The sequence below is a fragment of the Mastacembelus armatus genome, chromosome 16 (genome assembly GCF_900324485.2).
Source record: "Mastacembelus armatus chromosome 16, fMasArm1.2, whole genome shotgun sequence".
Taxonomy (NCBI): Eukaryota; Metazoa; Chordata; class Actinopteri; order Synbranchiformes; family Mastacembelidae; genus Mastacembelus; species Mastacembelus armatus.
In genome coordinates this window covers 18772257-18798948 of record NC_046648.1, presented here as the reverse complement: position 1 = coordinate 18798948, position 26692 = coordinate 18772257, and the positions used below count along the sequence as shown (strand labels likewise).

The 26692-nt window shown below is 40.2% G+C and overlaps 2 protein-coding genes across 6 annotated transcripts; one reads left to right on the top strand and one right to left on the bottom strand.

Annotated features, from left to right (window-relative positions):
• The first annotated feature begins 746 nt into the window (after positions 1-746).
• On the top strand, positions 747-15999 carry LOC113136690 (polycomb protein SCMH1). 5 transcript variants are annotated; one of them, XM_026317697.2, is made up of 17 exons: positions 748-1250; positions 1359-1489; positions 2759-2828; positions 3109-3186; positions 3398-3468; positions 3575-3809; positions 4443-4531; positions 4832-5078; positions 9404-9648; positions 9992-10183; positions 10590-10716; positions 11004-11204; positions 11520-11690; positions 12472-12594; positions 13745-13798; positions 14658-14791; positions 15089-15999. In XM_026317697.2, the coding sequence occupies exons 3-17, from the start codon at positions 2804-2806 to the stop codon at positions 15206-15208; spliced, it is 2112 nt and encodes a 703-aa protein (XP_026173482.1). In that variant the 5' UTR covers positions 748-1250; positions 1359-1489; positions 2759-2803; the 3' UTR covers positions 15209-15999. The 5 variants fall into 5 exon arrangements, 3 of the variants coding, with proteins under 3 accessions (XP_026173482.1, XP_026173481.1, XP_026173480.1); XM_026317696.2 differs by having other exon boundaries at positions 749-1250; positions 4835-5078; positions 13670-13798; XM_026317695.2 differs by having other exon boundaries at positions 749-1250; positions 13670-13798.
• A 6472-nt stretch (positions 16000-22471) lies between these two features.
• Positions 22472-24992, bottom strand: cited4b (Cbp/p300-interacting transactivator, with Glu/Asp-rich carboxy-terminal domain, 4b). The gene is made up of 2 exons (XM_026317713.2): positions 24769-24992; positions 22472-23828 (listed from the first exon to the last, which is right to left on the bottom strand). Exon 2 carries the CDS (start codon positions 23817-23819, stop codon positions 23052-23054), a length of 768 nt encoding a protein of 255 aa, XP_026173498.1. The 5' UTR covers positions 23820-23828; positions 24769-24992; the 3' UTR covers positions 22472-23051.
• Between the last annotated feature and the right edge of the window lie 1700 nt (positions 24993-26692).

The following is a 26692-nucleotide window of genomic DNA, read 5'->3' as shown; positions in this document are numbered from 1 at the left end:
ATGCAAAATAAGCATAGAAGGTTGCAAAGACAGTAAGGGGGCGTGGGGGTGCCAAACTGTATAGAAATATGACATATATGTCTGAAGTCATTGTCAGCAACCATGCTAATGTATATTTCATCAAAGCATTGGCAAGTTTGTTTTTTAAAATGTTGGGTCAAAACTAGATAAAAGTATTAGCTAATATTATTGTCAGATTTTTATAAGTATCTCATAACTTGCCTTTTCTTATTTTATTTTGATTTATTTTTTATCTACTTTATCATGGGTTCTACTTTTGTCTATTTAGATTTGTATATTGTATTCATTTCTTGTGATCTTGTGTTGCTCCAACACAGTAATTTCCCATTGGGATTAATAAAGTAATCTATCTATCTAAATTTTTCATTTTAAGTCGAACTTTAGTGTAAGTCTAAACTATATACAGTAAAAGTGTAAAGTGAAACGATAATTGGGATAATAGATAGATTTGTTTATCCTGAGGTAAAACTGTAATACAAATTATTATTTTTTACTCTAAAAACATATAGATATTTGTTATGGAAAGATCACCTTTTGGCCACCAGGGGTCGCTGATTCCTGTGTCTCCATCCTGCAGCTTGCCCGCCTGACTGGCTCACTGCCCAACAACAAATGTTGGCAAACACCCCCTCCTCATCGTGTAGAAAAAATGGCGGACAGGCGCTAAATCCACATCAGACACAAACACACACACACACGTTTTAAAGCAAGGTAATCACTCTCGAGTGCACCGAGCAATGCCTGCTTTTAGGCTCGGTCTCAGCGTTGAGCCCAGATTAGCGCCGGCTAGCCTCAGTGTGTTGGTATGCTCCCGTTTTGTTAATGCTAATAGTTATAATCGGCTCAACGAGCTAGCGAGCCACCTAGCATGCTAAGCTAGCGTCATTGGCAGTGGGCATGTCTCTGTGTAGCTGTGATTAGCATCGCATGCTGAATGTGGTGTGGCTGCACTGCCTGCACGCATGTTTCACGTTCATTCAGCACCAATTTTTCCCCCTCCGGCTGGTTTCTACTTCTGGTGTTACCGCTAATCTGATGTTGACTCCAGAACAACAACAATTAGTGCTGCTGTCACGTAAATGAGCGTGTACGTTAGCGTTCATGCCCCATGAGAGGGCGGGGGTCCCATGTGTTGGCTTTGTGTTTTCAATGGAGCTCAGCAAATTTCGCCCATGCGAGACTCGATATTTTGGCTGTATAGGGACAACTACATGGCGGCTGAAGTTGATGTAAGAAGTGGTACTCGTAATTGAGCGTTGAGTTTGCAACACAGCGGATTAGCAACAGGAGGGAGGTGTAGCTGCTGAGCTCTCACGTCTGTCCTGTCACTTTTCCAGACGGAAAAACAGGGAGCGGGTCGCTTTAATTTGGACGCCATCCCCCTTGGCGGAGGAAAAAGGCGCACTTCTATTGAAAAGGAAATCACCCTGGGAGAAGACACGCTGCTAAACGGTTATGAAGGTTTAAGGTAAGCATGTTTATATGAACAGCATCCTCATTTACACCCTGAATTACATGCTGGGTCCTCTACTCTTGCTCTTTTACTCATTTGTCCACGTTAGTTAACTTTTAACAGCTCTCGTTGTAAAACTAGATGATTTGTTGGCATATTCAAATATTTGGCAGGTGGTGAATGTGGCTGTGTATAGTGTTATTAGTGAGTTTTAGGTCAATGCTCCTTGTTTCTGACTATCCAAGTTTCAGGATATTTAGATTTATTTTGAGACTAATAAATGCCACATGGAACTGTAGTCACTGTGAGACAAACAGCCACTTCAAACACTTGTTTATGTTAGTTTGACCTGTTGACCTCTATGTTGTGTCTGGTTGGTAATGTTGGGTTACAGGGGACACTAACTATGTAAGTTAACTCTTCTTTAAACTCATTCATTGATGGATAATGATCAATTCCAGCATTGTTTTGGGATCTGCAATATTCAGTTTTCTTTACTCCAGAGAGGGTATGAGATTAGTGTTTATGAGATTAGTCTATCCTAAAGCGAATCTGTAAAGTGTGAAAAAGTAAATGAAATCTATATGTACAACATTGTTGGCAAGATCTTGGACCTGCTTGTTGAACCTCTGTATCTCTGCTTCCTATGGTGACTCCTGGCCTGCCATGAGGAAAGTAGGCCTGCACTTTAGTAGATAACAAGGACAATCCTTTCCTTAAAATAAAAAACAGTCACACAATAATCCTGAGTGACTAAGTTTTTAAACAAAGCTCTGTTAAGTCAAAATATTGAAATATTTCTGATGTCTTGAGAATCTTCATAAACACATTGGGCCTGGCATAGCTGATATCTTTGGAAACTTTGGGTTGACTCAAATGAGAACTTAAATAAATGTCTTGACTGTGACGTCACAGCACGAGATTGAACTGATCATCTTACCAGTTACTAAGGTTCAAGGGAGTTTGGTGCTTAAAAAGTACTCAAATATTTTATGGCCCTACTTATTTAAAGTTGCAGTAATAAATATAAGATTCAGTATTTTAGATAAGTGCATAAATGTGTCATTCTTATGCATCATGGCACCCTTCAAGGCAACATGCAGTATCTGGTGTTGTTAAAATGTTTTAATCAGGTAAACAAAAATTTACTTTAACCATATAAAAAGGCCGTAGTTACAGCAACAACAAACAAAGAGCTACCGGTTCTTCTTTTTCACTCGGGTGTGTGATTCTCACAGTTGTAACATAGCAACTTTATTTGCACATGTTTCCTTGGCTTTACAGTGGAGGCCACTGTTGCATCGTGAGCTTGGTCAGTATTGTTGGAGCATGAGGAAACCTGTGCCCCAGAAAGGTAAGAATAGGTTATATATCAACAGTTTTCCAAAAATGCTTTACCTGCTAAGGTTTTATAGTTGCTTGCCGGTTAAATTAGAAGTTTAACAAGTTTTTGTTCATTCGGGCTAGTGCCTTTTTTGTTTCAGCATATGTCATATCCACATATTGTCCCGTAATAGTCATGTAATCCCTGTCAGTGGGTTGGAGCAGAGATTGTTGCAGGAATTGCAAGGTAATGACTGATGAGAAAATCTCTCATAGCTGAGAGCTTATTCTGTCTTTCTTTGCTCCTCCAGCTATAGAGTGGAAGGATGCCAGAAGGATTAAGCATGCCCGAAGTGGACGACCCTCCCGGGTGCCATCACAGTACCAAGGTAAGTAACCCACAGCACCCATTGATATATGAGATACCTTCGGGTAAGTCAAACAGGAAACTTTGCCCAGGGGTTTAGTGCTATTTAATTTGTCATACAAAACCTTTCACTGAAGCAAACATATAATTAAACTTATTTTTTATAGACGTCTGAACACATCTCCACATGACTATAACATATTAACTTTTTCCTAACTCTTGTTCTTCTGCAGGGCATTTCAGTTGGGAGAAATACCTGAAAGAGACAGGTGCCATCGCTGCACCTGCTTCATGCTTCAAACAGGTGAACAGATTGATCTGTACTACCAGAACGTCTTTACTTAACCTATCAAAATTTATTTCACATCCTCTACCAGTCTACAAATAAACATGGGTCTGTCATTATTCAGAGTGACACGCCACCCGTTAATGAGTTCAAGGCAGGGATGAAGTTGGAGGCCCAGGACCCACGGAACACCACATCCACCTGCATCGCTACAGTAGTGGGCCTGACAGGCTCAAGGCTGCGGCTGCGCTTGGACGGGTCTGACAACAAAAACGACTTCTGGCGCCTTGTGGACTCTTCAGAAATCCAGCCTATTGGCAACTGTGAGAAGAATGGAGGCATGCTGCAGCCACCACTTGGTAATGACATACACTTTATTTTTACACTGTTGTTTCTTATACAGTAATGAAAAAAAAAATCTCAGTTGCAGGTTTTCACCAGACTTCACAATATAGTTTCCTTTTCATTGTTGCCCACTAGATGTCAGTGACTGACACCACAGAATGTCAGTATGTCCTGTTAATTGTGCCTATAAATAACGTCCTGAGGGAATTATGAAGTCCGCTACCCAGGGTTTTTCTCTATTGAGAACACTCATGTAAAAAGGCATGCAATAAGTTTGAAGTGTCTAATGATTCTTATTATTGAATAAAGTGCTAATACATGTATTTGTTGTTTGATATATGAACTGTTAAATTTATGAAAAACAGCTTTTCATAATTTATTAGAGCAAATATGACCTCCTCAAATGTCCTTATGTTTAGGTTTTTGCTTGAATAGGGAAAATAATAATCCAGTTTCAAAATAGTTGCAGATTTTATTTGCAGCCTATTGATTAATCCATTATTTATTGCAACTGTAACAGTTTTTATGATATTGTCACTATGCTATAAAAAAAAGCTATAAAATCATAGCTTTACTATGATTTTTTCATTATGTTCACTACCAAGCCCGGAGACCTAAAGCTGATTAGTTATAACAATGTTTTGCAGGTTTCCGTCTCAATGCGTCTTCCTGGCCCATGTTCCTTCTGAAAACACTAAATGGAGCTGAGATGGCCCCCTCTCGCATCTTTCACAAGGTACCTGTACAAGGCTCATGAGCTCAACATGCTCTGAAAAGCTAGTATTTGTCATGTTTCAGGGAGAAAATAGGAGTATTTGTCAAGTGTTATTTATTCATGTATACTAGAATTATTAGGATCTTGTAACCCAAATAATTGTTGACTGCCATAATATATGACTTAGCCTACAGCAACAAAGTACAGCAGCATTTTACTAGTGATTTCACTGTACCTCGTTACTATATATGAATGCACTGATATTCAAGTATTCTAACTTCTATTCCTGACCTCCCTCTTCTTTCTCTCCATGCTTCCCAGCAGGAGCCTGCCGCTCCAGAGCAGAACTCCTTCCAGGTGGGCATGAAGCTAGAGGCAGTGGATCGAAAAAATCCACATTTCATCTGCCCGGCCACAGTGGGTGCACTCCGTGGTGTCGAGGTGCTGGTCACCTTTGATGGCTGGCGGGGAGCCTTTGACTACTACTGCCGCTATGACTCGCGTGACATCTTCCCTGTTGGCTGGTGCGCCCTCACTGGAGACAACCTTCAGCCACCAGGCACCAAAGGTATGGCAAAGATTAGGACAAATTACAACAAATTTATCACTGGTCACTGCTGCTGGCATGTTTCTTTGGAAATACTTGTCAGATGGTCAGATAGCTTCAGCAACTTTTGTTACTGTCACTGGAATCCCTTCCAGAAAGAGACTGCTTAAAAAGGTGTCCTTTTCCTCATGTTTGTATGATATTATATCTTGGTTGTGGCCATTTGGAACTACAGTCGCTCTTAATTTCTCAAGTGGTCATACAACATGTTGAATGAAGTAGTAATTTGTATTACCCAACCCTTACTAGCATCTTTCCACACAGATAGCCCAAGTTTTTTTTTCCTACCTTCACTGCTTTACAGTGGAGATAAATGGAGACTGTGACAATCACAACTTTGAAATGATATTGAAAAAATAAATCAGTGCCCACATCTCTTTCCAGAAACTGTGTGCATTTTACTTTAGATAATCTACAGAATTCACTGTCAACACAAGTTTATACTGGAACTATTTATTCGGTTCAGTTGAAAACTTTTCACATGCTTTTGGTCAGCAATTTATCAAGAGTATATTGTTTTCTGGGTGACTCATTGATGTTTTTGACCTTAAGCAACACAAACAAAATTACATTCACCTTTACTATATTGGTGGAAACAGCAGAGATGGATATTTCACAACCCCACTTATAAAACCAATCTGTCTGCATGGCTAGATACCACCAGAGTAGTTATTTTTTGCAATTTGGAGGAACTGACCCTTCAAAAGGGCCTACAACATTCATGGTCCACCCACACAGGTATTTTCACTTATTCTCCTGACTGGATGTTTCTTCAGGATAAGTAACATTAAGATGCCCCTTTCTCTCCAGTTATATCTGTTAAGGACAAACAACTAGCCTTTTATAGTGTTGGTCAGTGACAAAATTCCCACGATATCGTCAGCCAACTTTAACCTGTCAGAGGGCCAATCAGATTAATTTAAACACCTGTGTAGTTGTACCATGCCTTTCAAATAAGGCTCATCGTTAAAGTGACTTACTCAAGTGTATTCATATGTATTATGTTACGCCTAAAGTTATACACACGGTCCAGTTAACTCATCAAAGTGTTTATTCCCAGCCTTTGTATTTGATTAAAATACATTCACTCAAAGATGATGTTTTTATTAATCAACCCACTGTGGTTTCATATTTATGCTGACAGAATCAAAGACCCATTTGGACAGCCTTTACACTTCATACCAAGTTTATTTATATGTGCATTTCTCAGAGATAGGGAGCGGGTGTTTATTTGCTTATTTTATTTTTGTTTTGTTTATCAATGTAAGAACTGTTTTAGAAAAGCAACTTGTTTGCTACAGATTTCATCAACATATTCTGCAGGAGTTTTAATATTGATTTTCATGGTGTTTGTGAGTTTGGTTGGTGGATTGTGGTTTGCAATGTGATGTAAAAACATCATCATGAGCAACACTGAATGAAGGCATTAGCATGAGTTTACTCTTTATAGTGTGCATTGCTGTACAGATAACAAGCTGGAGTATTTCAGAAGTAGTACCCAGTTATTTTCCAAGGAACATTAAAGGAAAAAGGGATACAATGTTATCGACTGCAAGGTCAACTGTACTCATCTGTTAGTATTCACAGTATGTGAAGGAGTGGAAAAGGAAGGAGGGAATGGGGAGGCAGTACATGTCTTTGTGGCCTGCTAGTGTTTTATGAAGGCCTGGCACTCACCCAGTTGGCAGAGTTGGGCCATGACGTGGTTAAAACGGGTCTGGGTGCCCCCTTCAAAGGCCTCTCATTGGCACCCTGGCTTCCCATCTCTGATTAGAAAAGTGAGTTAAGAAGAAAGAATTGAAACAGAGAGAAAAGACATACGCTTTGGAAAGTGGAGTGTTTATATTGTCACTGCATGGTGGGTGGAGAGAAGAAGAGGAGGTAGAGAAAAGACAGAAAGGAGGAGCAAGACAGAGGAAGAGCGGGAGAGGACAGGGCAGGAGGAGAGGGTGAATCTGAGGACAGCTCTGCAGAAAACCACACACTTTTGACTTTCCTTTGAGCAAGAGAGGTGAGTGGAGATAAATTAACAGACATTAAGAGTAACAGATTAAAGGTCTTGAGAAGCTATCTGGCTGTGATATGAAGCTGGCAGTGGTAACATTGTGAACTCAGTGAACTCAGTGCACTCAGGGAAGGGTAAAAAAAAAAAAAAAAAGGGTTTGCTTGTTACATTTGTTTGGTTGTATTTACAAGTACCACCACTGATCAATGAACAAGTAACCTCAAGCTCTTTAATCTTTTCAAACATATTATTTAGTGTTTGTCCTGTTTGTGGAGGATTAATCAGGTGTCTTGTTTTTTCTGAGTTGCGCAGCAACTCCCCTTTGAAAAGCAGCAGTAGCCGGCAGACAGAGTTGTGCATTGATTGGAATGCCATTGTAAAAGTGTGTTTAATAAATACAGCCCCGTGGGCCAAGACCTATGTTAATGAATATGGCCACTCCTCTCATAAATTTGTCCTGGTTTGAGCCAGGATGAATACCAGTGTATTTTAGTTTCTAGTTTGTGTCTATGTATGTAGACCTGCAGGTGCATGTAAAGCCAGCTGTCCTGGATATACTGTGGTTCTTTTTCCTTAATGGTTGTTTTTGCATGCACTCATTTTTGAGATATTGCCAGCTGCAGTGGCTCCTGTAAAATACGCAGCTTCTTTGTTTATTTTTATATGTTTATATAGGCCTTCTCCTAATATTTGTACCATATCCCTTTGCCTCAGTGGTTCAAGTGATTTTTGAAATGCTTCCCATCAAGAAAAGAAGGGTGTGTGTTCATGGGTCGGAGTTTGAGAGATGATTTTAAGTGTCTCACAGATGTCAGCAGCGTGGTTCTTTATTAGGGTTTATTCCTGGGGCTTTTAAAGTGTTCACACCTTTTTTTATTATGGCAGCAGGGAGACAATAGATGAGACGAAAGTCATCTTTGATTACTTCTCTCTTATTCTTCTTCACTCCTTGTTTTTTCTTTACTTCATCTTCATTATTTGTTGGTTGTTATGGATAACAGTTTGTGCAGATAATGACTGATTTTCCAGTTCAATAGTAGCGATCTACTGTACCCAGACTGCTATCATGCAAAGTATATTTCCCAATTACTTTTAGCATTACCAGGCCATGCAAATGGTTTAGTTTTAAAATCACATTACAAAAACAAACAGAAGCAGCATTCTGTTAGTCAGATCAAAAGATCAAGTTGTGAGCTGTTTCTACTGGAATATCCTTTTCTACTAAGTTTTGAGAAATGCAATCTGTATCTGTGAAGTAAAGTGGATGTTGATTTTTATTATATTTTTATTTAATTTTTTTTATTTTTTAGAATGTTTGCAATGCTTTAATGCTCCACAGAGTCCTTTTCTCCTAAATTATGTTGAGTGGGAGGCATACATCTCAGGGATGAATTTCTCAAAGGCTGCACAGAAAAAACAAACACTAACTTTATGCATGAGTAGATACCATGGGAGGTAAGTGGTAAATATGTTTGTTGTAATGTGGGTGGAGCAGTTATTAATATTGCAAGAGAACGTATCATGATTACCGCTGGCAGTCTATTGATATGCTACTGCAAAAAGACATATCATCAATTGTTGCATTTTTTTCTCCCTCTCTTTATTGAGTTTCCATGAAGAGAATATTTCCTGCAGTGAAACTCTTGAGAGCTCGAGAGTTTTTTCCACCTTATTTATATGCAAAAAAGCCAACCATATTTGAGTTCCCTGAAAGATTAAAATTCACAAAATGTGCAGTCATACACTTCCTCATGTATCCCCTAACCCTCTTTCCCTTTCTTTACCTGTTGACTCTCTCTCACTGTGAAGCCTACTTCACTCTGAAAGATGTAGTGTGGTGTGTGTGTGGCTTGTTACTAAGGAAGGACGTTCAAGTGAGGAAAACTGTTTCACTGCTGAAACTTTGACCTTCACTTTGTCGACTGCAGCTTGAGAGTAAAACGGGGACATTGCAGCTAGCGCCGCAAAGTCTTTGACTCATTCTGCTGTGCTGTGTGTTATGTGCATGTCACAAATGTTAAAGGTTTGGAATCAACAAATATGTAACTCCTGTAGTTAACATTACGTAACCACATAATGTAGTATAGACTTCAGATTAAATGCCCACAACAGGGGAGAAATATTTTTCAAAAACATACAGATGGAATTAATGAGAAAATAACTATTCTGACTGTGCCATAATTATTACAATTTTTTTACCCCCTGTGACTAAATGTGAAGCTTGGAGCTATGATTCTCATATTGCCCTATTTTGCTGTTATGTCCATCTTTGCCCATTTAGTAGTGCTGCCAAAGAGCCTTGGGACACTGACAGACGGGAGTGTGGAGAGCCCAGCCATGCACCCTACTCCTACGGTGGGCAGGCCACCAGGACAGAGAGGACGTAAGCCAGGCCGCAGGAAAACCAAGGTGACAGCACCCTGGGGTCAAAAGGGCTCAGTGTTGGGACCACAGAGTATCCAGCCAAGCAAAGACCTGGGTCCGATCAAGATCCCCAAGAAACGGGGGCCCAAGCCTGGCAGTAGGGTAGGCATTTCTTGGCTTATTAAATTAAATGGTAAGATCTGGTGAGTCATATAACAATGTTTTATATCTCAAAACTAAACCTACTCCTTCTGCATGGCTTAGAAACATTAGAAGTTCAGTAGAGTGGGTGAACCAAACCTTAAACAACAATGTTCACTTTTTATCAAAATGTGTTTTTTTTTTTGTTTTTTTTTTCCTGTAACACAGAGCATCTTTTTGCTTATATCTGATGAGCAACAGTGCACAGTGTTTTCTTTTGGAGGAAGCATCGTCATTGTGGAGTTTCAGAGCATGAAGAGTTAGCCCGTCTTGACTATGTGTCTCCTGTGCTGCTTGTTTGCAGTTGGGCTGGGCCAAGAGAGCTGGTTGGCTGGAAGATGCCATGGCTGGCCCAGGACGGCCAGTGACAGGCCCAGGGAGAACCAGAGGCAGACTACCTGCCAACTGGGCACAGAGGATAGCTCTGCAGCAGGCCCAGAGTCAGGCAGGACCTATCAAGATCCCAAAGAAAAGAGGGCCCAAGCCTGGCAGCAAGGTAGCCATTCAGTACATACACAGGCACATGTGTTAAGGTGCATGCCAGAATATCACATTTTATCATTTGATTGCTTGAGTGGGTAATTGGGTATGCTTTTGGGGTAAAATGCATCAATAGAATGCCCCAGCAGTTAGAAAAACCTATACAGTGGTTGTCCATGACAGAGGCTGGTACCCTCCAGTCTGTATGCTGGCAAAGCATGTAGCAGTAATGATCAGGACCCAGTGATTTATGGACAAGGGATTAAAAGAAATAGTTTCCCTTTGTTTTGTTTTCCAATGTTTACAGGACAACAAAAGTGTATTTTTGATGTTGTCTTGTGAACAGTTCCTATCAGATGTCCTGATGAACCAGTAAAGTGACAAGTGCTATAACATGTTTGAATGTTTGTGTTTGGATCCAGAGAAAACCACGTGTGGTACCTAATCCAGTCCCCACGTCTCCCACCAGCAGCACCCCAGAGCCTGACACTAGCACTGTGCCTCTGGACAATGCCACCATCCCCAACTCTGCACTACAGGCTCCTACAGGTACATTATATCCACAGACCCACTGCACATCTGTCATGTTCATGATATTTTGCTCTTGCCGTCTTTGTGCAGAATCTGCTTTTGTAACTGAAAAGTTGGTTGAAGTATCAGTTGACAGTAAGGGTAAAGTACAATACTGGTTAATTGGATGGTTGTGCCCTGCGTCAGATCTGTATGATGTAAAGAACTTTTGCAAAGATTGTAAATGAGTAATAAGTCAATTTAACAGCTATAAAATGTGTAATTTTTAGTACTGAGCTCCCCCCTTCCCCTTGTTTGTCTCCTAGTTTGTGTTTACCTAAACAAGTATGGCAAAGTGGGACCCCATTTAGACCAGCGGCGTATCCAGCAGCTCCCGGACCACTTTGGGCCAGGTCGAGCCTCTTCAGTGCTTCAGCAGTGCGTCCAGGCTTGTGTGGACTCTGCCCATAATCAAGGCACAGTCTTCTCCTGCCTCAAGTCTGGACAAGGTGGAGAAGTTATTTCAGGTAAGAATTCAACTCTGCTTTATAAAGTAGCATGATTTCAAATTTTGCCTCTTGTCTTTTTGTAGAAAAGTCCTCATGAAACTGAATTTTGGGAGTTAAAAAATGTTTCCTTGTTTCTGTGATATCACATTTTTGTTCAGTTATTTTCCATTAGAACAGAGTGTATTGCCACTGTCAAAGAAACCAACAAAATCCTGAACAGTTTATTTATATTATTGTTAAGTGTGTGTTCAATGGTATTTGTTAAATAAAATGACTGTACTTGTCATTAAACAGCATTTGATCCTATCCTTTGCTCCTGTTTATCTTGTCTAGCTTACTTTGACCAGCAGCAGCACACCCTGACCCTGCCTACAGTCAGCAGTGTAACCTATGTCCTCCGCTTCTTGGAGAAACTCTGCCACAACCTCCACTGTGATCCTCTGTTTGGCAGCCAACCTGTAGCCAGAGGAGGCCTGCACTATGACAGTCACACATACACTACAGGTCCGTGCTGTCTCCCTCTCTGAGCTTTCATGTCTTCATTTTGACAAGTGAAACCATAATATTACAGACTAAATGCTAAATACCATTTCCTGCAACTGTGTTGACCTTTTATCCTCATTAGCAGAACCAAAACTCATTGTTGGGATGGGATATATTTTGAAGTATGTTTAGAAAATCAGTAGTCGATTCTAGAGCATACATGTTCATGGTCGTAGCAACATTGAATGTGTGCAGTTTGTTGAATTTGGAAATATAAGAATCAAACAGCCTCACATTACACATTTAATAGATATTTTACTCATAATGTCATAATGAACTACCCTTTGTGGCTACTAGTATTGTATGCAGTAGAATAAAAAGCACAGGTGTGTCTTATACAGTATGTTTTACAAAGTTCTGCAAGAGAACTTGTTTTAATCTGGGAATCTTCAAAATCCATGGCTAGAGTTAAGACACCTTAAATTAGAAGTTGTGAAAAATTGGAAGTTTTGTTGACAATCAGCTGCAGTTAAGGATGCTGACTGATTGATGTTGATTCTCTTCTAGTTTCTTAAGGTCATGAGTTTTTGATGGTAAAGATAAAACATGACCCACAAATATTCACCCACACACAGGTAATTCTTAGTTTTAAAACTACCTGCTTTTACAAGCTCTATATTTCTAGTAATCAAATACAAAAAAGGAATTCTAGGTACAAGAAACTAAATGACATACACACTGGTCTGGTGTACCTATATCTGTGCCTCTAGCTGTATCAACTCATCTGTATATGTTCTTTTAGAGAAGAGAGGTTTTAGTGATGGTCTCTCAACGGTTCAAGGCCGAGGCAACAAGCGGTTACTCCAGGACTACAAAAGTCCCCTGCCTCAGAAACTGACCAAAATCCAGAGGCACTCAATTGATGGTATGTTACTCTCGTAATATTTGTATTAAAAAAAAAAATCAGCAATTAGCATAATTATGTCTTGTTTTCTATTGCTTCTGTTTTTATTCCATGCTGTACCCTGTTTCCTGCTTTGACACAGTGAATTTCTCTGTTGTAGGACACATAAAGGTTTATCATATTTTGTCTATCTTGTTTATATTTGGACTGAGCAATGAAAACAATAAACTAACTAACTATGGACTTTTATTATTAGTCAGATAGCAGATAAAGCAGATAAAACCATTTTTGGGTTGTCCTGCTAGTTTGTTCACCATGACAAGGCACAAGTGCACATTCTCGTCTATATAAGGTCCCACAATTCACTCTTCCTGTAAGAAAAAAACCCAGCCACAAAGTCCAGGAAACTCTTTGTGGACTTCAGTGGTAAAACTGCTGAGCGTGGATCAGGGCAAGAGTATAAAACCATTTCTAAAGCTCAGTGTTCCTCAATATTTTTGAAATGAAAGATGTTTCGAACCAAAGGGACTCTTCAAAGTAAAGGGGCCTAAATATGTTATGAGGCCACTTTATATTTGAGTTATTGTGCACTCCTGCACTTACTCTGATACATGGCAAGTGCCTACATTTTATGATGTGCATTGCTGTATCAGTGTATCTGTGAGGTATTCTGCTATAGACTAGATAGTATTTTCTTCTTTTGAATAAAATATAAATTGGAATATAGTGAAACAAAAGGATTTCACTTGTGTATAGCAGTTGTCCAATAACTTCTGAGTTGTCCAATAAAGCCTGTACAACCATATAAAAAGTCCTAATAAAACAGAAAAACCAGATTTATGTAATAGGGTAATGCCCCCCTTAATTTGGCCTTCTGCTGAAACAGAAGACAAGAACACACGGAAATTACGGTCATTTTCTTTGAGGGTTACAAACATTTCACTGTAACATATTGTTAGAATAACTAGGTTGTAATCCTTTTAGTACATTTTTAAATTAAATATTTCAGTTCTTGATTTATTATGTTGGGTTTTTGTCTGTTTTTGGATTGTCTTCATTTGTCTCACTGGGATTTTTCTGTCTGTGTTCTCCCCAGGTGAGTCTTTCATGGAGAATAGTGTTGCTGCTTCAGAGCACTTAAAAAAGAGTCCTCTCTCTTCAAACTCTACAGGACTGACACCAGGCCTGAGGTCTCCCTCCTGGCTGCTGCATCACAACTCAACAGGTAGCAAGAAACACTGAGACAGGAAACATTGTCGCTGTCTACATTTGTACATTTCAATACTTTAGTGTAGCAATTATAATGCTCCTTGGTGGGTACTGGGACTACATCTAAAAATGCTCCTGGCACATTGCTTCTGGCAATGATGAGGCAATGAAGTACGATCCAAGCAATCTGATTTGAATAACAAATCAATGGGACTGAGGGCCTATAAAACACCAAAAACAGTGCAGAGCGTGGGATAATACAGAATTTCACAACTCGGGACATGTTGCCTTGCTGACAGTCATTTTATCTTCATCGCAAAGATCACAAGGTAATGAGCAGAAATATGGCATTCGCGTTACAAAGAAATATTTTGAGAATGTGATTTTGCACATATTTGACTGGCCAGCCCTCTGCGAGGTGAAGATCCTGCATTTTGAATTTTTCCTGGAGACTTCTGCGTTGACACCACTACTGCATCGCTGGAAAAGCCCCTTTCAAATGAATGAGGGAGCTGTATTAATTTCACACAATGCAGTCTGAGCATGGCGTAATGCCTTAGAATCTGAAGAATCCTAATGAATGAACTGTAAGTAAACTTTAACAGTACAGTTTTTAAGACTGCTAATTGTGCATTTGAACATTTGTGTCATATCTCTTTTTTTTGCAGAAAGATTTATATCTTTGCAATACTATTAACACTGAAAGATTAAAATCTTCCAGATTGTTGGAATACTCGTTCAATAAATGGTGAATGGTTTTGTTATTATATTGTGTCTCAATACATAATTTGTAAATCTTTTATTTGCATAGTTAGATGTAAAAGCCGCAGCATGACTGTTTATGGATGTTTGAGTTTATTCTTGTGCATTTTCAGGCTCAGGCAGCCTCCGGGAGAGCCCAAGGCCCAGTGCTCAGGACCCCAACTTGTGGACAGTGGAGGATGTCATGCAATATATCAGAGATATTGACCCAGTTCTGGCTCCACATGCTGACCTTTTCAGAAAGCATGTATGTATTCACTCATAAAAGTACAAATGAATTAAAATTTTTTTTTTTCAATGCCATATGTTTTTCAGTTTTTTATTAACTTTTTATTTATTACTTTGCATATGTTTATAAAAATGGGTTAATGGGTGTAGATACGTGGACAACAAATGCAACTTTGTCATTTATTGTTCTACATTCAAATGATGGAAAGAGTGAAGGGAGCTGAACAAAACCTTTTGCCAAATATCAGCCATTTAGGTTACACTACCTATTTTTACATAACTTGTGTAAAAAACTTTTATAAATTTTTTTCTACAGGAAATTGATGGCAAAGCACTCCTGTTACTGCGTAGCGACATGATGATGAAATACATGGGCTTGAAGCTCGGCCCAGCCCTCAAACTCACCTTCCACATTGACAAGCTCAAACGGGCTTGAGGGAGTCAGCTGACGAGTGGCAGCCTTCCAAAGGACTAAACTCCAACCCCACCTCCCTGTTCTAGGATCAGTATATCATGCACTACATATTGAACATATACTGACCATTTACATGTAGCAACTTCCATCAGACCACCATATGTGGAATTACATATCCTTGTCCTGTCCTCATTGAATGAGAAATGTTTTTTTTTTTTGTTGTTTTGTTTGTTTTTTTGTTTGTTTTTTGGAGTAGCACAATCCAGCCCTAAGGCAGCATGGGATATGTAGGATCCACACCCTTGTCTTTCATCTGTTTTGCAATTTAGTATAACTTGAAGATATATGTGGCCATTTTAACTGTAAAAGACTTCCTGGCCTGCTTTTATTATGTTATGTTTTTCTGTATATTTCATATTTTGTACTTCATGAATATATGGACTTGTATTTTTGCCTTTTTCAACAGTTTGTGTTGAATTTTCTAAATGTAAGAAAACCTTAAAGGAAGACCAGAAATCACTACATTCATCCCAATAGTTGGGAGTACTTCTGATTAATGTCTCTGTTAGAGGCAAAATTGCAACTTTGACAATATTAATTGAGGAAAAAACATGTATAAAAGTAGAAAAACATTTATTCTGAAAATACTGCCATGAGGAAACCTGTTTCTGTCTTTTTCTGGATGTTGTTTACAATGCTTTGTCTTGTCTTTGCTATTTGTACTTTTTTAATTTTTATACTATAATATTAGAGTTCGTACATGGAGAGCCCTATCATACTTAACATTGTTCAATAAATATATAATAATTCGACTGTTGGTTTAGGTTTGTTCTGCAGCGTTAATTTCTTCAGCCACAATGTGTGATTACATCCTGTTTTAACTCCTGTGTTCACTCAGTGTTTCATTCACTTATTTGAATTAGGACAATATTTTCTCCTGTAATTTGCCTGACCTTTTCTTATACACTCATTATATGCCCCATACTAATGTAGATCTGACAAGTCTGACATTTAGAGGCTGTAAAAGGTCAGGCTTAAAATTGGTAAGTCAGTTTAAAATTGTGCAATGCATGTGGATGAATTACATATTACTAATTTGTTCTTACTTTTTTATTTTGAGGAATACATTTAGTGTCATGCACTAAAGGGTTGTTCCATTAAGAGAGGTTTACCAACAGAGGGCAGCATAGCCTGCTCTATCGTTTTGTACTCATGTCTCCTTGCTGTCTCTCCTTGGGACTTATTGCCATGATCTTCCATCGGTGGCCATACCTCCATCTGGTAGACTCAGTTTGATCATTTCAGTGATATTTTTATACCACGTAAAGATTACTTTCTGTGTAGTTTTGTTGTTTCATTGTCAGTATTTTACCTGACTTGATGTGTTGTTTGATTTACCCTCCATTGCCTCAATCTTTATGATTATGTGCATCCATTGTTCATGCTGTTTCTGGTAAATATTGCTGTCATTGTTTCTGCCGAGATGTGTGGGCTATTAGATTCGTGGGTGAAAAATTACTTTAGCTTACTCCACACTAGACAAAAACCACATCCCCTGAGTGAAAACAGGAAAACATCACAAAGGGTTGTAAACAGTGACCAAACCCACTGATTGTAACTGACATGGATGAGTCTAGGTGTGTGTGTGTGTGTGTGTGTGTGAGCATGTGACACATACACCATCTGTGCTGTGTTTGTGTGTTATGCTTAGGCACATGTGACAAGCTCAAAGCTCATGGCTGATGCCTGTGCTTGTTGGTGTGTAATAGTAGCCAAAGTGTTGTGCATGAAGCCAGTGCTATTTATAGAAATAACAGCCCCTTGTGCTACATATTGTGCTTGGGAAGGTTGTGAAGCAAGTTTTCTCTTTCAGTGTTAACACTACAATGGGATTTTTTTTTCTCAGGTGCCATGCTTGTTGTGCTCATAGGGGAGCAGGCAAGAGGTCTGTAAGTTATGAGGGTGAATATTCAGTACTGCCCCATCTAAAACATGCAACCAAGACAGACTATCTTTATTGGTATGACATATACTGGTATTACATGTTTTAGGAAAATCCTGCCCTTAATATTTGCTAATAATGCTGTGCAGAGTCCCTGAGTCAGTCACTGCCTTTGCCTCAACAGTCGTATACCATATAGAGCAACAAGACAGTTTCAATATGTATGAAAGGAAGTTTTGTGGGCATGTAGATCAGTCAGAACTGTGAGAAAACAACTGACTGTCTCAGGTCTTTGCTTTACGTAGCATGTTATGGCACAGAAATGGCAAATTCTCTGCAGAACCTGTCTGGCATGTTGTGCTCTGAAGACAAGTGTGGGCACAGATAGAGAGAAATAATAGAAAAGAAAAATAAGTTGCTCAGTCCACAATCATCTCCCCAGATGATTTGACAATTCGCAGCATGTCTTCAGGCTGTCAGTTGAGGTGTTTTTAGTGTGAATGACTCAAAAACTACACAAGATAAAATTTCAGTTATTCTAGATATGATTAACCTGAGCTAGCATGGTTTATTATTTTAACTTGCTGTGCAAATGGATGGTTTATTTTACTCAGTAATGAGTAATAGTGATGACAGTGTCATCTCAGGGAACTTGATGTGATAAGTAAATAGAATTTACTTAGAAATTATATGTGTAATATATAACATAGCCATGTCTAGCTACAGATGTCTCAGACATCAAATATGATTGCATCACCTTTTGTAAATGAGGCCACAGAGCTGCTTCACTTGCTTGTCTCCAGCTATGTTTGATTGGAATATAATATCTGCTAAGATACAGTCCTCACCCCAGTACACTCACCCTGTCAGGCCACTGCCTACAGCTGGTTCGAGCCAGCTAATGTCAGGATTTTCTTGCACGGAAAATGTCACATGACAGTGTGGAAATGATCTATTCATCAGTGCCATAAAAAGCATGGATCACACATAACATACAGGAGAAACAAAAACAGGAATAACAACTATAACAAATACACACCTGAGTGTTAGCTCACTCTGATACTAAAAAAATTGTTTGTGTACATTATTTCTGTGGAATTTTGACCAGCAGGCGTAAATATAAAGCCTTATAAGAACTACTCTCTTGAATTAATTCCACCCCCAGCCTGTTATACTGTCTTTGGTAGCATGTGCTTGCTGTCACCAGATTAGCACGCAGGGTTAAACCCTTGATCTCAAAGACACTGTGTACAGAACACAGCTTGTGCTGATACTGTTTTCTTCTTCTCTAACCTGTGAACCTGTAACTCTTCCAGGCTGAGTCAACCAAAACTGGTCTGACTCAAACTTTTATTTATAACATTTTAAATCCTGTCAAAAGTCCTGCAACAAAATACTATATTTATTGAGACTGGCAGACAAAACTGTATTCTTCACTAGTAATAGTTGCATGGCTTTTCTTTTAGATTGTATTGCATTACATAATGGTCCCTGTTACTGTCACCTCCTTGTTAAATGTAAGTGTTTCTTTGTAATCTTCTTAGTAAGGTTGGACACATTGGGGTGCCAAACAATACAGTAGTTTTAAAGTGAACTTAATATTATTTCTATGGCTAAAATTCTTTAAATTTGACTTCTTTAAATACAACCATACTAAAACAACAATTTAACAAGAGATGTTAGCAAAACACTGTACTCAGAATGTGCTGACACCAAAGTTAACTTTCTGCCACCACTGTGAAACCACAGCTCTGCTCAGGTTGGCTCAAACCTGCAAATCACACAACCCTTCAATATTTACCACCTTTAGACATTCTTAGGACACCTCCATGTGTTTAAGCTGGCTTGACAGAAAAGTGTCAGCTGCATGCAGGAAAATAAATTATTTACACCCGCTCTCTTTACTTCAAAGAGCTGGCAAAACCATTCAACTCCAGATTTGGGGAGGGGGGTCGGAGGAAGGCGTTGCTAGTAACTAAGCAACCTTTAGGTCACCTGCCCCGACACGCCAGAATCAGCCACTTAACTCTGGAGGCAGCATACACAAGGTACAGGACTGCATTTAAAAGCCTCTTCAGTAGGTTTCATATGGAAAGCAAAGCAATTACTGAGACACAGCTAAACTATGGGGTTCTTGGAAAAACAGTGAGAGGTGATTATACTGCTTTTCCCCTCATGCAGGATACAGGAAGGGTTTGCTGCTTAGAGGAGGCCGAGCTTTACTGAAAAAGCCCGGGAGCAGAATCCAACAGTGCAACAACTGATGTTTTCCATAAGATGCTTGTTGCATTAAAATATCTTTGATAAGTTACCTTTCCTACCAGAGGGGAGGGAAGAGCTTCGTCCACTAAGACCGTATGTCAAACCGAGGTGACTGATCATCGTGAAAATCATGATGTGTGGCTTGACCGACATGTCAATTGAATGACATGCTGTTTATTTGCCCCCATCCAGCACTCACACACACTCATGTCACTATACAGCCACACACACACATACACACACAATGTTAACACAAAACTTGCCAAAAACCTCTAAAGTCTCTTGATAAAGCCAACAAGTTCGAACATGTGCCCTTCTCACGCGAAGTTCACACACACAGATAGAAAAGTGTCACTTGTTGTCAATGAATAACTCATATACTCATCTGGCAAATTCAAGATTTAGTACTTTTCTTGCTTTCATTTTGTATTTCACTCCTTACCTTACAGTTATTCACACAGGAATTTGCAAAGTTACCACAGTAATGAGATGTAGAGTTTCGTCATACTGCTTCAAAATTACACTTAGATTCTCTAGATGTTCCTGCACTAATGAGATTTCTTCATTTACACCAATAAAAGATCCACCTTGATCGACCATGTGTTGTAGGTGTAGGTAAGGATCATAATGAAGCATTGAGACATAAACCCTTTATCTGTCCCTGGCTCCACACAAAATATTGAGGTATTTCTGCTAGCCTGTTTGATCAGGTTGTGTGCTGATCCTGATTGTGTGTGTGCATGTGAAGACCTGACCATGTGTGACAACAGCAAATGAGCATCTATCTGTCATTGGCACTAGTTTCTGAGATTATGATGAGCTCAGGTTTGGCACCAGCTGGACCAAACCGCAGAAACATAAAACTAGACCGAACTCCTTGCGTAGATTTCTATAGTTCATTTACAAAGTATGAGCAGAAGACAGGGGTGTAATCTGGTTTATATGTAGCATACCCTGTGTGTTGTCTATTGATAGATTTAAGTGTTAACGGGAAACGCAGCTTAGAAATCCCCGCGAAATAGAACAAAAAAAATCCCTCTATCTAATGTCTAATTGTGAACTGGAGAGATCCTTACGTTTTCTCTCCCCCCTTGTTATCTTATGTCTTTCACTTTGCTTTTCAATCTGTCTATCAGAATGTGGCTTTTGCTCTCTGACTTATATTGAGAAAACAGCAGGCTGCCACAGGAAGACACAGTTTTGTGTTGAGCAGTTGCTGTGGTTGGGTTGAAAACAAGAAAAGAGAAGTAACTGTAAACGTCTGAGTGTCCCACCCTACTTAGCATGCGTCTAGACTGGCCTCTGTGAGGCAGGCTGCAGTCATAACAAGGGATTGGGAGAGCAAACAGTTTAGCTGTTTAGCGTAGTTAGCAGTTCATCTATAGTCACAATCAAGAAACACAAACCTCTGCATTTAATTGTGGCTAAACAAGTAGCTTGCAGTGCAGCGTATAATTATGCGATACGTGAGGAGACAGAGTTCTGACGGTGTGCCAGCATGCCCCATGTGTCACACAGCAGAAGACCATCTCACCAGACTGGCACTGGGCAAGAGAGCCTGCAACCGTTACTAAGCACTGTGCCAAGGCTGTTGGCCTAGTTATGAGCCGCCATTCTCTTGACAATGTCAAGCCAAGAAAATCCACACACACACACACACCCTTAAGCAAGTCATTGTTACTTGCACAAGCCTGCATTTAGGAAAAACATTTCAGTGTGGATCATCTATGATGCCATGTTTCAAATGAAGCACATCGGCCTTTAACACAATTGGACAGATTAAAATAGATGAGGCTGCTTTAACAGCAGAGTTAACTCAAAAAAATGAACAATAAGCAAACACTGTTCCTGGTTCCAGATATTTACAGGGTTCTCATTTCCGCCTCATTATTCATGGTGTTAAGGATGCCTGTGTTGACAATATGAAAAGCTAAATGCAGTACTAACATTCCCAACATGACCTCAATCAAGCATTTTCATATCCCAGAGGTACCAAACAATCCAGCAAACTCAGCTACTGCAGGGAATCTTTTTTTACTCTCATTTTATAATGAATACTACTACGAGGAAAGCTGATTGTGGCATAGACTGGAGAGGTTGTTTGGATTTGCTTAAGTCATTTGTTCAAAGTTTCTGTTTAAAGCCAACAGCCAGTTTCTCTGACCATCCACTGTGTAGGCTGAGAAAAGGCAGCAGTCTTTGAATCAGCACTTACAAGCTTTAAGTCCTTTAAACCCCCACTAAGTTAAGCATTCTTTGGTCATTGTCACCTCCTCCATCCACGCACACGCTCAAATTACTCTTTACACAGAGCAAAGAACAAATGTTGGGTGCTGTGATGACATTAGTGTTATTCAGTTGCTGGTTTGATAAAACCAATTTTTCTTGGAATAATTTGCCACAATGCCCGTAATGCTTAACATTACAGCCATTTAGATATCACTACCTGAGTTGTTACTTCAGATGTATAATCCAGCTGCTTTTTTTTTTTTAAACATCTAGTTATCACCATATGTCACCATACCCTCTGCTTCTTAGGCAATGAAAATGTCAAATTAGGAAAAAGTTGGGCTACTGGAAACCTGGGAAATTTGGAGTAGATATCTTTTTCAAAAAACATAAATATTGTATCTGTTTAAAAGACTTAAAAGAAACTGAGGTTTCTCTTCTCCCGCAAGTTGAACCTAAGCACTCAGCTAACTCTCCACTGCCTGGGGGAAAAGCTGTGCAATGAATGGAAAAGCAGGCCACACTTCTATCCAGGCCACCTTTATTGATCCTCAAAACCGCTTTCACAAAGAACACCCCCACCCCCCCCCCCCATCTTGACCACAAAAAAGGGGACAATATAAACAACAAATAAATAAGACTCTGCATGATTAAGGCAGTTCTACATCTCCAATAGAACACAACAGTGTGTACATGTTGGAGTTATACAGCTTCATACAGAACAAGCAGTAGATTTTTGAGAACATCACAAAAGGCAGCACTTTACCAAAAGTGAAACATTTTTGAAATCTGGATAAGACTGCCTTTCAAAAGTGATAGTATTGTACTTCTATCATGTGTGACTTGTTTGATAGAAAGTCCAGGCTCTTCTTAGATGGCCTTGTCATTTGAGCTTATTTTTGTTACTAGGCCAAATAGGATGGGAAAAAAAAATCATTAGGAGACATTAAATTTTATTTTTGTGCCCCATCCTACTCTCAGGAAGAAAAGGTTAAAACTGCTTGATTCCCAAAATGGAGAAGGTGGTTGTTGTGTATATCAGTTTTCTCAGATAGGAATAAATAAATACAGCTTTTACTGGTAAACTGTGATTGGAGTCCAGGCTTTGAAGCTACACAGTGTCATAGCATTATTCAGAGTGGCCTTGAAGAATTTCAGCATATCTTTATTACATTCATGTCCAGGAAATGAGAGGTGGAACTGGGCCTTAAAGTTAGCCACCCTCTGGCCACTAGCACATGTGAAATTCAAGCACTGTGCGTTCACTGTGGATATCCAGTGTTCTCCTCTGTGTATCCTGCACTGCAACTTGGCTAGGTTGTACAGGGAGGTGCCCACAAAATAAAAAGTATGGAAGTGAGCACCCATCATCCACCCTGGACAGTTCTCACTCTTTTGTCCCCGTTTGTGCCCTTTGAAAATCAGGTCCTCTCAACAACTAACAGTGCTGGGCTGCTGTTTGCTGACAAAGTCTGAGATGAAGTCAAACTCATTCTGGCCCAGGAAGAGTTCTGGCAGCTCTTGGACCCGATCCAAGCCCAGCTCCATAACCAGTGAAGTCAGGACCTCCTCATCAATCATATCTGCATCCATGCCGTTCAGGGCCAGGGCTGGCCCAGCCATGTGCTGCATGTTAGCCAGCTGTGCCGGGTTCATACGGTACTGGGTTGTGGGCCCCATGTGGTTTCCCCCCATAGGTCCTAGTGGGTGTCCATGGTACTGCGTGTTGAGTTTCTGCAGCTGCATGCTGGCCATGAGCTGCTGGGATGTTAACCCTCCATTCATGAACTGTTGTTGTTGTTGTTGTTGCTGCTGCTGCTGCTGCTGTGGGTGTTGGGCCTGTTGCTGGTGTTGCTGTGGATGCATGTGATGCTGCTGCTGTGGGTGATGCTGTTGCTGATGGGGCTGGCCATTATACATCATGTTACTAGAGGTCATCTGGTGGTGACCCATCTGGGCCCCATTCAGCTGTCCATTCATAGGTGCTCCCACCATGCCCTGCCGCTGCCTCATGGCAGTCTCCATATTGGCCTGGGCGCCATAGTGCATCATCTGGCCATTGGGCAGTGCCCGCATAGCCTGCTGGTTGGCATGCTGCTGGTGACCTGCCTGCAGGCCTCCATTCATGCCCATCCTGTAACCGTGGAGACTGGCACCCGCTGAGCTGTGATTCATGGGCATCATCAGATGGTCTGCCATACCTCCTGTCTAGGAGCAGAGTGGAGGCACAGTTAGGACAATGCAAGGATCAAACAGGATGGTAAAGGCTGACATGTCTTGCAGAAATGTAGATAGCTCTCAGAGCAAACTAGTATCAAACTGGTTCGTATTTGCAACTACTGTTAAAGTTGTCATGCGTGAAATATACAGTGCAAGATCATGTATATTGCTGTGGTACAAACTACATACACAGCCAACTGACTTCGCTTCTGGTGACCAGACTCTTTACCTTTATTTATAAGAAGGAAACACAAATACATTTTCCCTGTACTGTCACAATTCCACCTCAAGTTAAAGCACCGAAAACGCTTCCGGAAAAAAAAATATCTGCAAGGTTGTTTTGCCCATTGGCGAACACTGAAAACCTTCCTGGGGTGTTTATAGTCTTCCAAAAACCTTCCAGCTTTGCGCCAAGGAATGAACGCCCAGGTTGAAATTACAGGTTAACATACAATGTTTGGGAAGGTTTTTCAGGTGGGTGATTCGTGCGTGATAAGATCGGCAAAACTAAGTGAAAATGCCTGCAAAACGTAATGCACTGCTTAAATCCCACATATGTTGCATGTCAGCTGATGCAGAAAAATCTGTTACATTTTACGCACGTAAGGTTGCAACAAAGAACCCTGACATCATGCAACATCTCCCCAACAGCTGAATCACCATGTTTCTAGCGAGGCTTAAAATTCAACAAAGGCTTCGGTTTCTGTGATTATATTGTATCGGTTTGTTTAAATATAAGTGTTCAATCATTTCCCCCCGCGCTGTAACCTACTATTTTGCGTTCTGTTAATCTCCAGTTTGAAACAAGGCAATGCAAACAATGGAGCAGCAGCAGCAGCAGCAGCCCCTGAGACCACCACAGACCAAAACCCAAATTTCTCCAACAAATAAATCCGAATTAGAAAAAAAAAAAAAAAAAAGCACTTACCCGTATCCTGTATGTTTTAACAAAGTTACGCGACTTTGCTTCACCTCCGTCTTTTGAAACAGTTTTTCCCCTGCAAGGCAAAGCTCCTCGGAATTACAGTATGTATTCCACAGGGTTACGCTTCATGCTCAAGCGGGGACGGTGTGCACAAAGACTGCCGCATCAGATCTTGAAACGACTGCCTATTTTCTGGGTCAACTCAGGGATTATGCACATCTAAAAAGCTCAGTGGAAGGCGGTCGGGGAGAGGTGGAGCCTCGGTCCTGCCTCTTCTTTGTTTCTATTGGCCCTACTTAATATAATTGTGCATGGGCGTAGAAAAAAGGGCTGTTGGAGAGCTGTGACACAGTAGCCAATTTAAATACCCTCCTCCCCACTGTTTCTTTTTGAAAGAATATTTGGACATCTTGTTTGTCTTCATAAGTAAACGCTGCTACTGTGTTTGATTTAGGGATATACAAGGGCTGTCATTAAGTTTTATTAATTTTGGATAGATAGATGGGCAGTTGACATTGTGTTTATTTATTTTTATGTCTCAGTATGCTTGCTTATATCTGTGTCTGAGACAATATCATTAGTGTTTATGTTCCCAACCTGTCTGTCCCTACTTAACTACTTGGCACATGCATGTACACGTAGAAAATGTGTTACTCTGATACTTGCGTGTATACTTCTCCAAGATCACTGAGATCACTGTTGGTCCATGTGACCCACCAGTCTGCTGTTGTTTGCCTCATCAAGGCAGTGGAGGGAGGGCAGAGGAATGTAGCCTGGGTGCTACTCTAGGCCACAGTAGCTCTGCAGCAACAGCATAAGTACTGCTGCGCATGGATGTATGCATGTTACTGTGTGTGTTTGTTTTTACCTCCACTCTGCAGATACACACATCTCTTGATTGCCCACTTCACGACAATGACCTCTTGCCTGCAATTGCAAATGAATGGAACCACTTGGGAAGAGCGAGCCACTCTGTTGTCTGGGGAATTCATCTATAAATGGGCAATCGCTGACAAGCCTTTGTCATTGTTTGACATTGTCCGGCCACTTGAAGCTGGTGTTAATAAGCCACTCCCAGGTGTGAGTACTTTCTGAGAAACTCACCAAGCCAGTCGGTCCACACCAGATTCAACATACATTTCTGTTGCGCAGTGATGGACACACTTTTAGTAGCGTATGTGTTCAGCAAGGTTACTGCAGGCTGTGACAATATAACAAACAAGCATTTTTAAATGTATCAAGTCTTTTTTTTTATCCCAGGGCCGAACACTCCTTAATGTTGTTATTTGCATTAAAGAGTGCAGGCAATGTGTCCAAACCTTCTGGAGCTCACCAATCACATCACTGTGTATGTTTATAACTCAAGATATTAGCATGAAATTCCAATCAGCCATGATTGTTGTGGAAGATACACATTTTGTAATTATACATCCAATGAATGGGTTTGTTTTATTGTAATTAGATGGGTGCACTGCAGTCCTGTCCCCTAACAGCTGCCATTTTTGTATATTGTGTATGTTTCACAGATTTCTCTGGTCTATGGTTTCGGGGAAGAGTCTCCACACAACTTGCCTTAAGCCATGTATTGATTTTTGGGAGTTTGCGTGTGTGTTTGCATTTCAGGGAGAAAGAAGATAGAGACCATGTGACTTTTTATAGGAGCAATATGCTGAAAGTGTTGCTTCCATTCCAAGCTTGGACACACCCCTGTGCCAAGGCGTATTGAGTACAATAAAAATGCTGCAGTTGCATGATGAAATGATTTCACACAGGTTTCACCTTTTGGCAGTATCTGTTTTTATCAAGTTTTGATGAGTTTCCCCTCTATAAAGACCCTAATCCTGTCAACTCTCAAAATACATAACAGTGTAGCCAATAACTGTTTCGTCAGAAAGCTCTTTATGTTATTCCCATTCTTGGTCTGGGC